Here is a 15,756-nt window from a genome sequence, read left to right on the forward strand (position 1 = left end):
TACCTAGGGCCCTGAGGGCCTCTGCAGGCTGCAGCCATGGCAGTCCAGGAACACGGAGTCTTGCTGGCAGCCGGGGTGTGGCTCTGGCTAGACAAGCTCTGGTTTCCAGTGGCATACACTGCTGCCATGTGCACCGCATTACTATTTTAAGGCATGGGGGTTTTTGACACCAGGATCTCTCAGTGCCAACCTGCCCCCAATGTGGCACCACATACCACACAGCCACACTCATCTGGACATGCCCACAGAGTGTATCTGAGCCATGGGTCTGTAGTGACCTCTGTTAAGTGGCACTATATGGCTACCACATGACTTGTTTTTGAGCAGTATCAGTAGGGTCAGGTACTGGAGTCCCCCCTTTACTGTGGAGGAAAATGAACGATATGTTCTGGAGTGCACCATCACTTGACCTAATAACAAGGAGTACAGTATCCAAGGTGTATTCACCTGCAACTCTACCAACATCATATACACCATTATCTGTTTACAATTCCCCTCTGCTGTCTACTTTGGACAGACAGGATGATCTCTATGTGTAAGAATGAATGAACACTGATCTGACATCAGCTGCTGCAGAGCGACACAAAAACCTGAGGGAGAACACTTCAGCCTCCCTGGATACTCCATCCCTGACCTCAGCATTGCTGTTCTCAGGCAGAAAAATAAATAAAATCAGTTTGAATGGGGAATTGCAGAACAAGAAATCATCCACAATCTGGACTGTTAAGTATAGTTTAAACAGGGGCTATCGATTCTTATCCTATTATCTGGATTAACTTTTGTAACCCATTTGTTCCTATGGCTTCTTTGTGTGTATGCCTCTCACAGCACTGTCCCTATACCTGTTCCCCCTCACTCTCCGCCTTGCTTTCCTATCTATTGTATTCTAATCATTCACCCTACTTTATACTCTACTTCATGCTATCCTTTTACAGCATCTGAACTTGGGTTTACAAAAGCTTGTGTTCTCTCTCTATATCTTATTTATTTAGTCTATAAAGATGCATACTGACCCTGGCTTCTGACTGATTTCAGACTAACACAGCTGTCTTCCTCTTTTTGAAATATAGTCACTGAACATTGTATTCATGTGCTCAGATTATTTAACAGGTATATTACAATAGCCCCCCCACCCCCCAAGTTGGTTTAAATTTCTAGGCTCTACATTCAGGATGTAGATTTAGATAAATTAATTCCTCTTAGCTATATCTCCTTTCTGTCTTTTCAGATAAAACCTTTATATCAACAACTGCATGCTTACGTGAGATATAAATTGGAACAGGTCTATGGCTCAGATCGCATCAGCAAAACCGGATGTCTTCCTGCCCATTTACTTGGTATGAAAATGCAGCTTTACTATATTAGCTTGTTTTCATAAATGTTTCATAAATATTTATGGGGTGGATGACATAAAGAGCTACATATACAGTAAGACATACAATGTACAGCCTGAGTGCATGTGTAGGAAAATGCTACCACATGCAGTGAAACAAATTTAATAACTACTGATTGTAAACATGATACAGTATACACTAAATTTTTTGTAACTTTTCCTTTTCCATTGAAGGTGACATGTGGGGGAGATTCTGGACAAATTTGTATCCCTTGACAGTTCCCTACCCAGACAAACCAAACATTGATGTAACTCATACAATGGTCAAAAAGGTAAAACTTAAAGTGGGTTGCATTGAAAATTCGGTTTTGCTGTGATTCATGTGGTTCTGTACATGACATTTTTAGATAGCATTTAAAATACATCAAATGTTTCAGCTTTCACCTAGAATACTATGGCTGGCCTGAGGTGAAGTCATGTCCTAGGCATTGAATTATTGTCTGCACATCCTTTTATAGTTTCCTTTATTCTTCCCTTGTGTTTATCTGTATGATTCTCATCTGTTCTACTCTTCCTTGACTCCTCTTACTCTTTCTAGCCTCTTGAACGGTCCAGTCTCAATTTCAAATTGATTCCCCTCTTCTGCATCTGTTCCACAAATTGATATTTTATGAGTATAGAGAGTCCAATAAAATAGAATCCCACCCAACATAGTCTGAACTGAACAGTCATTACCAGGCATCATTCCAGTCAATCCATTTGGATGTTGCCTCTTGTTTTCCTCCTATTTTCCTGTCTTGTCTCCTTACACTGCTAACTCTAAGAACAGGGACTGTTTAGTAAAGTCCTAGTACAATAAGGCTGCATTGGAATTTGTAGCCTGAAATTCTGCAACCTGGTACTCTTATGAGAAGTGAGAGATATGGGCTTGGATCCCATCAGGCTGAGGAGAGCTTATAACCCTGGCCTCCCATTTCTTGGAGGTGCGCTCTAATACTAGCCTTGAAGAATTATGTAGTTAGGGGCCTGTCTTGACAAAGGAAGGTAGGCACTCTGGATTCCAAGTGAATGGAGATGCCAGTGTCCAGCCTTGGTAAGACTTTAAGCTTTAAGCTTTGAAGAGGGATGAAGATAAAGAAAAACCTCTGTGTTCAAGCGGTTGCCTATAAACATGCTCAGAAGTGGGGGATCTGGCCCTAAGTGACTTTGCCCAGAAGAAAAGCAGAGCAGAGATAGGAACTGCATCTGCTACATCTCAGGCTTACACCCTAACCACTGAAATCTACTTCCCATCTTCGTGCTCTAGTGTCTGATGTTAAACAGCAGGTCATTGCTAATGAAATTTGGAGGAAGGTTTAGACTTTGAAATGTAGTTATGGCCTGATAAATGACTCCTAAGTTGTACTCTTATTTATTTATTATTTTTACTGAGATATGCTGTTTCTTTGAATTCTTGGTTACAGGCCCAATTCTCTTCTCACACTCATGTTGCATCCCCATCTTTGACAAGCTACTCCTGATTTAAAAATTCCCTAGATTACTGACGAGAATAAGTGCTTTCCATCTTATCTTTCTGTTAACATTTTCTATTTTGGACTCTGGGTTATCAACAGAGATCCTAGTTTTCTCTGATTTAAAAAAAATCCCAATGTTTGGATTAAAAGTGACCCCAAATCCATATTTTTCCATTATTAAAATGAAATGCCACTAATATATAGATATACATGTAGTGGTATTTCATTTTAATCACAGAACAAATGTGGATTTGGGATTACTTTTTTAACCAAAAATTGGGGATTTTTTTAAATCAGAGAAAACAAGGTTATCAGGATGAGTTGTTAGGTTGGCCATTACAGAAAACTAATACCATATTTGAAAACAGTTAGACTTTGATTTGAAGTTGTTGAGAAGTAATACATGTACAGTCCTTTGGGCTGGTTTTTGGCATTGTGGGAATGGACTACCTATAGAGAGATTGGTTAATAGTATAACCAAATTATCACTGTCTGTTTCAGAACTGGGATGCGTCAAAAATATTTAAAGCAGCTGAGAACTTTTTTGTTTCCATTGGCCTGCCTCCAATGACTCCAGGTTTCTGGAACAACTCTATGCTTACTGAGCCTAATGATAGAAAGGTGGTTTGCCATCCTACAGCTTGGGATATGGGAAATAAGGATTACAGGTACTGAAACTACTGTGAATCCTTCTTACAGGTACTCACAGAGTGTACACATCTGTATATTCTGCACAGAATCAAACTGTTACTTTAATACTATCATTTTTTCCTTAATTTTATATTTTTAAAAATAAAATTAAAGGTTTAGAGAAGTTCAGGGATTTTAAGTCTGTAATTGCAACCTGTTATGTAGGGATCAGTGGATTACCCTCTTGTATAAATTAGGAGTTTATTTATACTCTTTCAAGTTAAGGAAAGAAACAATTTCACATAACTTAAAAAAAAATCACAAATGAACAATGAATTTCCTGAGACCTTCTAAGATGTAAGTCAGTGAAAAAATATATCCTTATGGGCATGTCTACATGGTCATTAATGTGCAGTAGTTACTGCATATTTAATTTAGAACTTGTATAATCAAGTACTACATAAATATGCAGTAACTGGAATTTCTGCACAGTAGTACCGACAAATGCCTTTTTAGTGCCACTATTGCACAGTAGCCTAATAATACTGTGCAGTAGCATATTAGCACTGCCCATGCTATGACACGCTACTGTGCAGCATTATTAGGCTACTGCACAATTAACGTCTTGTGTAGATGAACCCCATGTGCTTAATTAATTAGTATATAGTAGGAATGTGATTTTTTTATATAATAAGGCCCCTTGGAGGAGATTTTATCTCCCCTTGAAATCAGTTGTAGTTACCCTACAAAGAGAGAATAAGATTAATGGAAGGTTGCAACATATTGGTCAGTGATATGGGTCTGAAAGATTCCTATCTTTCATCTTGCATCAGTGTTATTTGGTGGTGGTAAAGAAAATCTACATTTGAAAGTTGAGATGCACCAATATATCATTCCATACCATATCAGCACCAATAAAAGGCAAATTGACGCTATTGGCAATCAGCTTTTTTTGGTCTATGTGGCTGATAATGTCACCGATAAATGCTGCATGCATGCATGGAGCCACAGTATGCACATGGCCAGGAATGCACCTGAAAGCTTGGAGAACAGAGTCTAGCTGGTAAGTCTGTGGCAGGGCAGAGGGGTTTGGGGAGGCAGATCGAGGTCCCCATGGTGAGGGAGGGAGTAGGGCTGCAGGAGTCATGGTGCCCCCTGGATTTGTGCATGGTATGAAAGTGGGCTGCCCACTGCAGGCTGGGGCTGGGGGCTGTATCTGGCTTCTCCCAGTGGGATGACTGGGCTGGGGCTGTGCTCAGGGTTGGCATAGGCAGGGGGGTGGTAGTGTCACTGGGGGGGACTATGGGGTGGGCTACAGCCACCCCATATTGCCCCATAGCCCTCCCTTCTAGTGCCACCACTGCCTACCCTGAGCACAGCCGTGACTCAGCCCCCACTCCAGTAAGAGACTGGAATAGCCCCCAGCACTGGCTTGCAGTGGGCAGCCCGCCCTCACCCCAGGCACAAATCTGGGGGACACTATGACTCCCCCATGGGTGCCTGCAGTGGCAGGAGCCGACCCCCCCATTCCTGCCCTCCCATGCTCCCAAACGAGCTGCCTGTGGTATCATCCTGTGCCCCACCCTGCCCCAGCTGGGCAGCACTTCCCTCAACCCCACTCCCTCTTTCACCATGGTGGCCTTGATGTGCCCCCCCCATGCCCCTTTTTCCCCACTGACTTAACTGGATGGATGCTGCTCTCTAAGCTGCCAGGCTGCATTTTGGTAATTGGATCCGTATCAGCCAATATGCCTGGTTAATAATTGGCTATTGGTATTGGCCAAAAAAATCTTTATTGGTGCACCCCTATTTGAAGGAATAATATTTTTTTTCTGCTGGGTTTTAATTAAATGTAAATGTAGAAGGCTGTTCAAAGGGTTGGAACATCAAAAATAGCTGATATATTTCATGTACAGTAACCAGTGTTTGTTAGTCCTCATAGTATATACAATAATATTATTGTATTGTTTAAACTTGGCAACGGATGTTCTGCTCAGTAGGCAGTTATTTACAAGCCAAGTTTTGGAGCAAGTTCAGTCACTTTTTACATCACCATGTATGACGCGGTCAGCAATATTCTTTTTGTCTCTGCAGAATTTAATAGCAACTGAAGGTATTGTGATTAAACTGTCTTCCAAATCACCTTTGGAGAGTTATCAGAAACAGGACAGGCCAAAAGGTGAATGCTTTGGAAAACCATGAGCACGCCAAACCCTACAGGGTTCATAACAGAGTTACTGAGGTTGTTTTGCAACTGAAATGGCAGCATCCAGTTCTTCAGAATTGAACTGAAATTTCATAGCTGCATGACATAGCTTCTTTTTAATTGCAAACACTTTTTGTTGGAATACAGGATCAAGATGTGCACCAAAGTGACTATGGATGACTTCCTGACAGCACATCATGAGATGGGGCATATTGTATATGACATGGCATACTCCAACCTTGATTTCCTCCTAAGAAATGGTGCTAATGAAGGATTCCATGAAGCAGTAGGAGAGATCATGTCACTTTCTGCAGCTACTCCAGAGCATTTGAAATCTATTGGCCTTCTAGAACCTACTTTTCAGGAAGACAGTGGTAAAACATTAAAACACACTCATGTTGTATTTTCTAGCAAAATGGGAAAATGACCTGCATGTTTTTGAAAATTCCATTACGTACAGTAATCTTATTCATTACTCATTGTAGCAGGGTACTAATATGTGACTGCTCCTTTAAGGGCAGAAGCTGCCTGGCTGGAGGGCCCTGCAGGAAAAACGGAGCTCCACAGCTTCAGGTTGCTTGAACAACAGCCAAATGGGATAATTGGCCAGCACCTGCAGATGGTCAGATGACCGGAAGGAAGTAGGACTGGGGATATATAAACTTAGGCTGGAGCTAGCAGTTTCACTCTCTCTCTCTCTGGAGACTGCTAAGGGAAGGAACACAGCCTTCAACAGCTACCTAGAGACCTTTGGTCACCTGCTTTGCTGTCTAGAAGGACTAAGGCTCTAGGAGCCTATAAGGTAGCCAGGACTAGGAGACACTATTCTAGGGCGGGAATTTTGTTTTCTTAAGGGGGCAGAACATAGTCTTTATTATCAATGTTATGTTATAGCCCAGGGGGCTTATGGTTGTGTTGCTGTATGTACTGGTGGACCGGGATGAGGCTATAAAGGGAGGTTTGGAGGCCTCATTAGTGCTCAGAGAAAGGGGCATACAAACTGGGAAGAGCCCAGCAAGGTGCTCAGAGAGCCGAGCACCAGAGAGCCACCCAAGAAAGGGGTGCAGAGAGCCCAGCACCAGTTAGGCACTAGAGAGAAGGGAGCAGAGAATCCCATGACAGAAAGGAGCCAGAGAAAGGGACCCAGAGAGCCTGGAACCAGAGGGTTGCATAGAGGAGATGTTAGTAGTATGACACCTGCAAGGTTTGGGACATGATAAGGGGAGGTTGGAGTTATGTAGTACACCCTGGGCACTAAGAGGGCAGCATCTCACCTAGAACTATCTATTTATTTTCATTACAACAAGGCATGGCAGGAAAGGTAGGTGGATGGACTGCCTGGGACAGGTGGGTGGGCTGACATAGAGATCAGCCTTGGGATGGCCCCTGTCACACTCATGTCTTCATGACAGTTATGCTTTGCTCTTTTTTAGATACTGACATCAACTTCCTACTCAAACAAGCCCTCACAATTGTTGGAACAATGCCTTTTACTTACATGCTAGAGAAGTGGAGATGGATGGTATTTCGTGGTGACATTCCAAAAGAGGAGTGGATGAAGAAGTGGTGGGACATGAAGTATGTAGGGGGAACAGGAAGATGGACTTCTGAGAGAGGTTGGGAGGATGGCCCAGGGATTGACATTACCCTGGTTAAGTTCACTTTACTGAACATACTTCAGGCTGCCATGATTGGGTCCTAACAAGCAGGACCTGGGTTATTCCCTAAGTCTTCAGCTACCCTCTCTAACCCTCAACTCTTTGGCAGATTTTCTGCCCCAAATCATCACAGGGATAATTCAGCTTTCATTTTTCAGGAGTACCCAAGGAGTCAGGGAAGTAGATGGGAATCCCAAGTTACTTAGCAAAACTAATCAGATGTGTTAAAGTGGCACTGAAATGCTGTCTACCTGAAGATAAGGGTTTTGGTACTCCTGATGCTGGGTGGACTAAATGTCTCCCTGGAATGAGGTAATTCATTTCGGAGATCTTGCTGTGCTGAAGTGGGTCTTGTCTTTATGGTGCAGTTCAGGATATGTTTCTCAGAATGAGCTCTATACACAGAACAACAGCAGTTTAGGAGCCTCATTTAGTTCATTTGTAATTTCTGTTTGGAAGGTAAAAAAGGATATGAACAGTGATTACTTGCAAATATATTTTGTCTTGTGAATGACTAATAGAAACCTCTTTATTTCCCCATTCCAGAAAAGAAATAGTTGGTGTGGTTGAACCAGTGCCTCATGATGAAACATACTGTGACCCTGCAGCCCTGTTCCATGTGGCCAATGATTACTCTTTCATAAGGTACTGACTTATATTACATTTGTAACTTACATTGTGGGATATACAACAAGCACCTGGTGACTAAAGCATCTGGGTTAAATTCTTAGGGTCAAAGTCTTCTTTCATTTAGAACCTGACCTAAAGCCTGCTGAAGTCAACAGGAGTCTTTCCATTGTAGGATCAGGCCCACAGACCAGTGTCTATTCATAAAGCTGTTCATAAGGCCATTCATAAGGCTGTGTTCTTATGCAGGACAAAGTGGCCTGGAAAATGCTAGCTGAGATCTCTGGCTTCACAGGGGAACTCTTCCCAGCGTGAAACCAGTAAAAATAGGTCTCTGTGACTTCCTGCGGCAATTAATCCCCTCCCAGCCCTAGCACAGGTACAGTTGTGGTTGGTTCCCTGGGACCCCCCATCCACTGGTGGGAGTGGAGAATGAAAGCCATTGTGACCTCAGATTGTATAATCAGAAACAGATTTTGGCTTTTCTGCTGCACTGGATTTTGGCACTTTGGGTTATCATGAAGGACCACAACAGTCTACCTTTAGGGTAACTTACTTACATGTTAGAGAGGTGGAGATGGATAAGAGAGAACATTCTAAACACACTTTGAGCCCCAAGGACATCTTTACATGTGCTCCGGGGTAAAGGAGGGGGCACTTTAATTAGAGCAGCTCTTAGGAGCCACTCTAATTAAAGCTCCTGCAACACTTTGTGTATTCAGCGTCCCACTCTTCAAAATGGTGGCAGGCGTGCTTGAACTAAAGCTCCTTCTACTAATTACCATGCATCAGAGAAAGTGTCAGGTGTGTGTATAGGTGCCCCAAGAGTCTAGTTATGCACACCACTTAAGACCAGCTTAAATTTTGAGAATGTTTCAAAAGCATCACAGGAAAATCAAATACTGTTTTGAGCCAGTCCTCCATGAACCCACTCAATATTATGTGTAGGCACAGAGTTTTCCAAGCCTAGTGTCTAGTCAGATCTCCAGGCATCCCAAACTGTACTGCTCCTCACCTTTTCCCTCCAGTACATTCAGGGCAAAGTGTTGCTCTGGAATGCACCCAGAACTCTATGGTTCAAACCTCTGCTCCCAGCTTCTCCCCAAACCAGGGTGGGCAGACTGTGCTGTGGTAGCAGAAGTAAGGATTGTTTTTAAGTGTCCCCTGCGACTGGGGGTCACATCAGCTGAAAGTTCCTGACTGTGCTCACCCAGCACTGGGGGTTGATGAAGTGCTCTGGGATTAGGCTTTCCCTGCACTGAAAATACAGCATGATAGGATCTAACACACAAGTGGGAATGTGGTGGCTGTTTCTTTGCCAAATGCTTAATGGAACGTGTTGTTTCTGTTCCTTTGTCTTCCTTTAGATATTACACAAGGACCATTTATCAGTTCCAGTTTCAGGAGGCACTCTGCAAAGCTGCTAAACATACAGGTCCTCTTTATAAATGTGACATTACCAATTCCACGGCAGCTGGTGACAAATTGCGGTAAAAAACTACACAATTTGCTGTATAAAAGAAATTATAATAGGCCTAAGTCCTATGCATCCCTGCTAATGTTACTAAAGACCATGGAGTTATCGCAAGGATGACAGGTCCTTTTCTGAGTCTGATTACATTAGGTTATATTAGCGGAGGATCTGACCTTTAGGAGCTTAGTTTTCACTTAATGAGAAGGGAATGTATTTGCCTTAATAAGAGTGGGGAAAAAATCAGAAGAGGAAAGGCATACTTCCAGACCAGATCCTGGTAAAATAATTTGCAGATAGATGGAATATAGCAGCATTTTCCCCTCTTTTCATACACAGGAGCATGCTTTCCTTGGGGAGATCACAACCATGGACCCAGGCATTAGAAGGTGTGACGGGAGAAAAGACAATGAATGCAACACCCTTGCTCCACTACTTTGAGCCCTTATATCAGTGGCTGCAAAAGAATAACACCAACAGGCGCATTGGCTGGAATACAACCTGGACACCATGTATGTACCTCTTTAATATATACAGTCCAGGAAATTCCATGATACTCTTCTCCTATTTTGTGAAGGTTCCTGGAGTTGGGAGTAGAGGGTAAAGATTAGAGTTTTCATTGAATAGCAAGGAAGTCAGTATGTGCAGAGTCTGTGGGCACATCCACACAAGATGCTTAATGCACAGTAGGCTAATTGTACTATGCATTGGCGTGTCACGGCAGAAGCTGTGCTAATGCACTAATGCACAGTAGAATTAGTCTATTGCTCATTAAACATCATGAAAAGACCATGCGCTGGTGCCACTGCACACTAGTGCCAATTACTGCACAATTAGTGAGTATCTCACAGTAGAGGTACTAAACTTAATGTGCAGTAACAGTGGCACATTAATGCATGTATAGATGTGCCATGTGTTACTGTCAACTACTATGATTGACATGGGTAGGTCTAGGATTTAGTAACGGGGGGGTGGCATATGTGGCATGGACCATATGGGGGTAAAGACAAGGTGTAGCTGGAGTCCCCAGACTGGTGGGGGACACTGGGAAGGTGGGCAGGGAACAGGCTTATGAAGAGAGGGGACTTGCCCACTGCTGCTGTTGCCATGGCTGCTGTCCCCAGAAGTATGGGGATAACTCCAGAGCTGTTCCTGCCCTGTTACAACCAAGGGCTGTGCAGAACAGCTGCATGGGAAGCTGGACTCATCCAGGGACAGTCAGGGTGACAGGCAGGTTCCTCCTTCCAGCCCCCTTTCCCTGCTTGCTCCCCAGGAGTCCCTTGATGGTTAGGAAGCAAGCCCTGGAAGGAGGAACCTGCACACTGCTGCTGCTTTCCCTGGCCAAGCCCAGCAGCCCATATAGTTGTTTCCTGCAGCATGTGGTGGGAGTGGCTCATGAGCAGCTCTGAGGCACTAAGGCACTGGGAACAGCCAGCTGGGGACAGCAGTGATTGGGGGCAGGTTCCTCTTTCCAATGCCTTCCCCAACCAGTGGGGGTTATAAAGGATGGCAGACAGCAAGTCCAGAAAGAGGAAAGTCACCTGCTGCAGCCACTGTCCCCAGCTGAGCACCCTACATAGCTGTTCCACCACACAGGTGGAGCAGGATAGGAGTGGCTTGGGGGTTTCTCCTGCACCCTGGTCAGCCAGGGACAGTGGTAGTAGAAGGAGGGGTGCAGCTGTACTGCTGCACTGCCCTTGGATCCACCCTGATCAATGCTTGGTATGATTCCAAGAAATAGAACTATTGACCTTGGTAATGAATATATTGACAGAGGGGCAACTTTTAAAGATATTCCTTTTTAAATTGGCTGCCTCCAAAACTCAGTATGCATAAAAAGAGATAGGGACAAATTATTGTTTGAGGCTGCAAGGTTTTGCAAGTGCAATTAATCTGGGCCCAGAAAGGACTGAGCTAGCTCTCTGCCATGCTTTCTGCCCTAGCTGGAGGTAATTGGGCACTGGCTGAGTCATCCGTAGGGCTCTCAGGAAGAAGGCCCGAGGCCCATTGGCCTAGATCACTTCAGACCCAACAGCAGAAAGCTGTTTGAGCAAGCACCTTGCAGGGCTGTTTCTCTTGGTCTTCTGGATCTCTGCTAACCTGCTTGCTCCTTCCTAGATCTTGACTGAATCTTGCCTAGTTTAATCACAAGAGAAGGCTGAGAGGGGATCTGGTGGCCATCTATAAACTGGGCAAGGGAGACCAGCAGGTAATGGGAGAGTGCCTGTTCCCCTGAGCACTACTGGGAGTAACAAGGAATAACGGCCATAAGTTTACAGAGAGTAGATTCAGGCTAGACATCAGGAGGCACTACTTCACAGTCAGGGTAGCTCGGATCTGGAACCAACTTCCAAGGGAAGTGGTGCTCGCTCCTACCCTAGGGGTCTTTAAAAGGAGGCTGGACAGACATCTAGCCGGGGTTGTTTGACCCCAGTACTCTTTCCTGCCCATGGCAGGGGCCGGACTTGATGGTCTGCTCAGGTCCCTTCTGACCCTACCAACTATGAAACTATGAATCCTTTACCTTGATCCTTGCCTAAAATCCTGCCTGCATCTTTGTCTAGCCTGAACCTGTGCAAACCAGCTTGGAAATGCTAAGTGCCATTTCCTCTCTTCTCTCCTTTGCTGGCCATGTTAAAAAAAGGTGAATCAAGAAAGAGTTGTAGGAACTGCAAGATACTTTATTCAATGCACTGGAATCCTACCCAAAGCTGTCAGTCTAATGCTGAACTACTAAGCCACACGACCAAGGCTGCAGTCAGTATGCAGCACAGCCTAGGGGCCGAGAACAGAGTTGTGTCTACCACTATTTTGTGAGAGAGTAAAATGTATTGATAAAAGCCCATCACTTCAACACTAATGATACCAGGGAGCAGCTTTATGGTATTGACTTTGGAAGTCTGACGCAATGCTCGTTTCTTTTAAAAACAGATGCTGCCAATTCAATCAAAGTACGGATCAGTCTAAAATCAGCACTCGGAGACAAGGCAGTAAGTACTTAGGTACATCATTCTGGATGGGGTCTTCTGGAATAGACTCAGACCAATATATTACTGTGGTGTTTTAATTTCCTGCTTTGTTTTAACAGTCATAGGGCAATCTGGTAGTATCAAGTTACATCTTATATAGTAGGCACTGGAGACCCTTTGGAAAATTCATATATCAAGGGCCAGATAATATTCTACCTATTAAGAACATAAGTAGACTTAGGCAACTCAATGCAATTGCATTTCAGCCTACTAAATCCTCTGAGAAACAGTTCATGCAAAGTGGGTGTGCTCACCTCCTGCTTGCTGCTTCCTGTGAGTCTAAAGTCCAAGGTGAGGCTGTGTCATGAAAGTCAGCATGTTTATGTTCATTCAGAGACCTGAGCAAGGTGCAGTAGTTGGCACCTAAGTGCATTTAGGCACCTACCAGGTCCTAGGTCACTTTTGCTTCTAGCTTTTGTCTCACTATTTGCTGTAACCTTTCCAGGTTCACATAAGCTCTGCTGTCCTCATTTCCTCCTTTGTCTGCACTCCTATCCATGCGCTCAAATATCTTTTCTGTGTTTGATATGGGATTTAGAAACAGTGAAACAAAGGAAGGCATCTCCCTTAATAAGCATTGACTACTGACTACTTTGGCCCACCTACTTAAGCATCTTTGTCTAATGCTGTATAATGTCTTTAAAAACAAATACTTCTTTCTCATTAAAGCTAGCTTTTGTTTTTGGGGATGGGATCACATTAGGCAGATGCTTGTTGCCTATTAGACTCAAACAACAGTGGTTAGAATTCAGACCTAGGTGTAGGAAGCCATTGGTTGGTACAAATGTGGGCTTATTTATCACACAAACAGATACTACAAGTTCTATCACTCTTGCATGTAAAGTCTGGTAATTATTTTTATTGCTATCTAGCCTGATGACTTGAGGTAGATATATTTCAAAACTGATAACAGTAACATGGAATGACTCTTGAGAAAGCAATCAAAACTCATGGCAGAGGTGATATTTTTTTATTAGACCAGCTAGAAACAGTGTACCCAAAAGCTGGTCTAAAATCTCCCCCAGCATATGGTTGGTCCAATAAAAGATATCACCCATAAAAACCTTGTCTCCATATTACAACACATTTATTAGTCATTATAGTTAATGTTTACCTTAATTCCTTTTTATGCCTGGCTTTTTTGCCAACCTGTTCTTTTTGTTGTGCAATTGAGCAGCTATAATACAATCTTATTTAGAGTACTTAATTTGAATTACTGTATGTTAAATATGTTCCCAAGCTCCAAGGAGGGAAGCACGGGACTTTTCTTTTTCCCTTCAAACCAGTCCCTGCTTTACCAAATTACAAGCTGTTTCCATTAGGTAACTCCCTGCCTTCCCGTAAATTCTATCCAGGTGACGCTCACAAGAAACTGAGTTTGGCAAGGGCTCCTTGCTTTAGCAAGCAAGTCAGGAAGATTCCTACATAGGAATCCCTGACGTTCACGAGACAGATTCAGCTCTAGCACTGGCTGCTCCGTTGTGCCCAGCCAATGCACCAGCAATCCTAAACCTAATTTAACTGTGAGTTTAAGATGGCTTTAGAGCTGTTTTACACCACTGGAGTAGCATAAAATACTGTGCACCAGGGAATTTCTCTCTTCATAGCTTCTGCTTGGCTTCAGTTAAGAATGCAAAGGATCAGGGGCCCCTTTGATTCAGCAGTGAAATGCTGGATATTTGGTGAATGAGGGGACATGTTCACAAAAAAATAAAATAAAATTGGAAATGGTCCAAATTACACAACAGACCCCTTGTGTTATTGCATATAATGGTGACAGCTCTAAGATAAAGGCTCTTGTAACAAGTAATGCTGTGCATATTATGTAACGTTGGCACAGGAGTTTCTATGGGCCTAATCCTGCATTCATTGAAATCATTGACAAAGCTCTCATTTATTTCAATGAGTATAGGTACAGCCCTGAGGGTAATGCCTGGGGTAAGCTTCTAAGCACCTAACTGTGTACTAGCTGCACCAGCTTGGATAGCTAAGTGTAACTCGACTGGAGTCAATAGAGGTACATCGATTTCCAGCTAAGGTCTAGCCTCATGTTTCTAGAAATCTAAACAGTCTTAGCTTGAGCATTACAAGATAGAGAAAAACTGCTCCTTTGCTCCTGCCTGCTGAATGTATTCTAAACAGAACAGTGTTTATATTGAAGAGTTAAAGAGACTGGTGAATGTAAAACCTGAGGCAGGATCAGGCTTTTCCTTCCAGTTGTATAAATACCATTACATTAACTGCTATGCAGTGGACTTTGGAAGAGTATCCATTTGCTTCAGTGTTATATTAAATAAGCAGAGTTGGGCAATAGAGCAGATATAACTTGGATCAACTGGTCACATCCCTCATCAGACAGTACTGGCTTAGGACATACCTCCAACTACAGTGTAGGTATATGTATGTTATAGCTGGATCTTTAAACTGGCTTGTTGAGGTCATAGTAGCATAAATGTCATCTGTTCAGTAAATAGCCAAGGTCCCTTGTCAGATTGTAATGCTATACCTCCACTATTGGGGCACAAGATAACTAGTTAAAGCTAGGTCAGTCATGTCTACACATGCTGAAATCAGAGGGTTGATTGCAGTGTGGAATACCACTGGTCGCAAATCAGATTAATCAAATAAAAGCACCTGCAGCTTTGCTTCAGATGCGATTTTAGGAATAAACATGATTTACAAGACTAACCTGTCCAGCCCCTTTTAGCTTCAGTAATTTCTATTTGGTTGAAGAAAAAATATGTCATAGATTATTTCATATGAGGATCTGTCTCATATTTTTTATTATCTACCCCTTTAAAAATAGTCACTAAAAATACTCTCTCTGGGTGCATCCAGACAAGAGTGCATGTGTGGTATGTGGCATCTCAGAACTGTCTGCAGTGCCACAAACCACACACACTGCACATGCAGGCATTTGTTATTTTCTGTGTGGTAATTTTTTTGAACACTTGTGAAAAAAAAACCACATGTGAAAGAGCAGGATGCTGCACATGGCGGCAGCATGTGCTGCCTGAAACCAGGGCCTGGCTGGCCAGTTGCATGGTCCAGCTGCCAGCCATGCTCTCTGTGCTGGATTGCCATCACTGGAGCCCCAAGAGGCCCCCAGAATCCCAGGTAAGGCTGTGGGGGCTAGCCCAGATACTGACCCCAGCCTCCACTGGGGCAGCTTGCCATGTACCAGAGTGTGTGTACATGGGCGCTCCCTGGGGACAAGTAGCAGAGGCACAACTATGTGCCACTGGTGTTTGTCTCCAGGGAAATGCATATGCATGCTTGTTTGGATGT

General features: G+C 43.4%; 1 protein-coding gene across 1 annotated transcript in view; it reads left to right on the top strand.

The window, feature by feature from the left end:
- The window catches only part of ACE2 (angiotensin converting enzyme 2), a 34,135-nt gene that overhangs the window by 10,931 nt on the left and 7,448 nt on the right, over nucleotides 1-15,756 (top strand). The window contains exons 6-14 of the mRNA XM_090031651.1: nucleotides 1,229-1,337; nucleotides 1,568-1,665; nucleotides 3,349-3,515; nucleotides 5,831-6,057; nucleotides 7,117-7,261; nucleotides 7,888-7,986; nucleotides 9,336-9,458; nucleotides 9,779-9,951; nucleotides 12,371-12,429. Of these exons, the coding sequence (XP_089887777.1) occupies nucleotides 1,229-1,337; nucleotides 1,568-1,665; nucleotides 3,349-3,515; nucleotides 5,831-6,057; nucleotides 7,117-7,261; nucleotides 7,888-7,986; nucleotides 9,336-9,458; nucleotides 9,779-9,951; nucleotides 12,371-12,429 (1,200 nt within the window). The remainder of the gene's footprint in view (nucleotides 1-1,228; nucleotides 1,338-1,567; nucleotides 1,666-3,348; nucleotides 3,516-5,830; nucleotides 6,058-7,116; nucleotides 7,262-7,887; nucleotides 7,987-9,335; nucleotides 9,459-9,778; nucleotides 9,952-12,370; nucleotides 12,430-15,756) is intronic.

This window comes from Crocodylus siamensis, chromosome 1 (assembly GCF_052110815.1).
Source record: "Crocodylus siamensis isolate JL-2025a chromosome 1, ASM5211081v1, whole genome shotgun sequence".
NCBI classification, from domain to species: domain Eukaryota; kingdom Metazoa; phylum Chordata; order Crocodylia; family Crocodylidae; genus Crocodylus; species Crocodylus siamensis.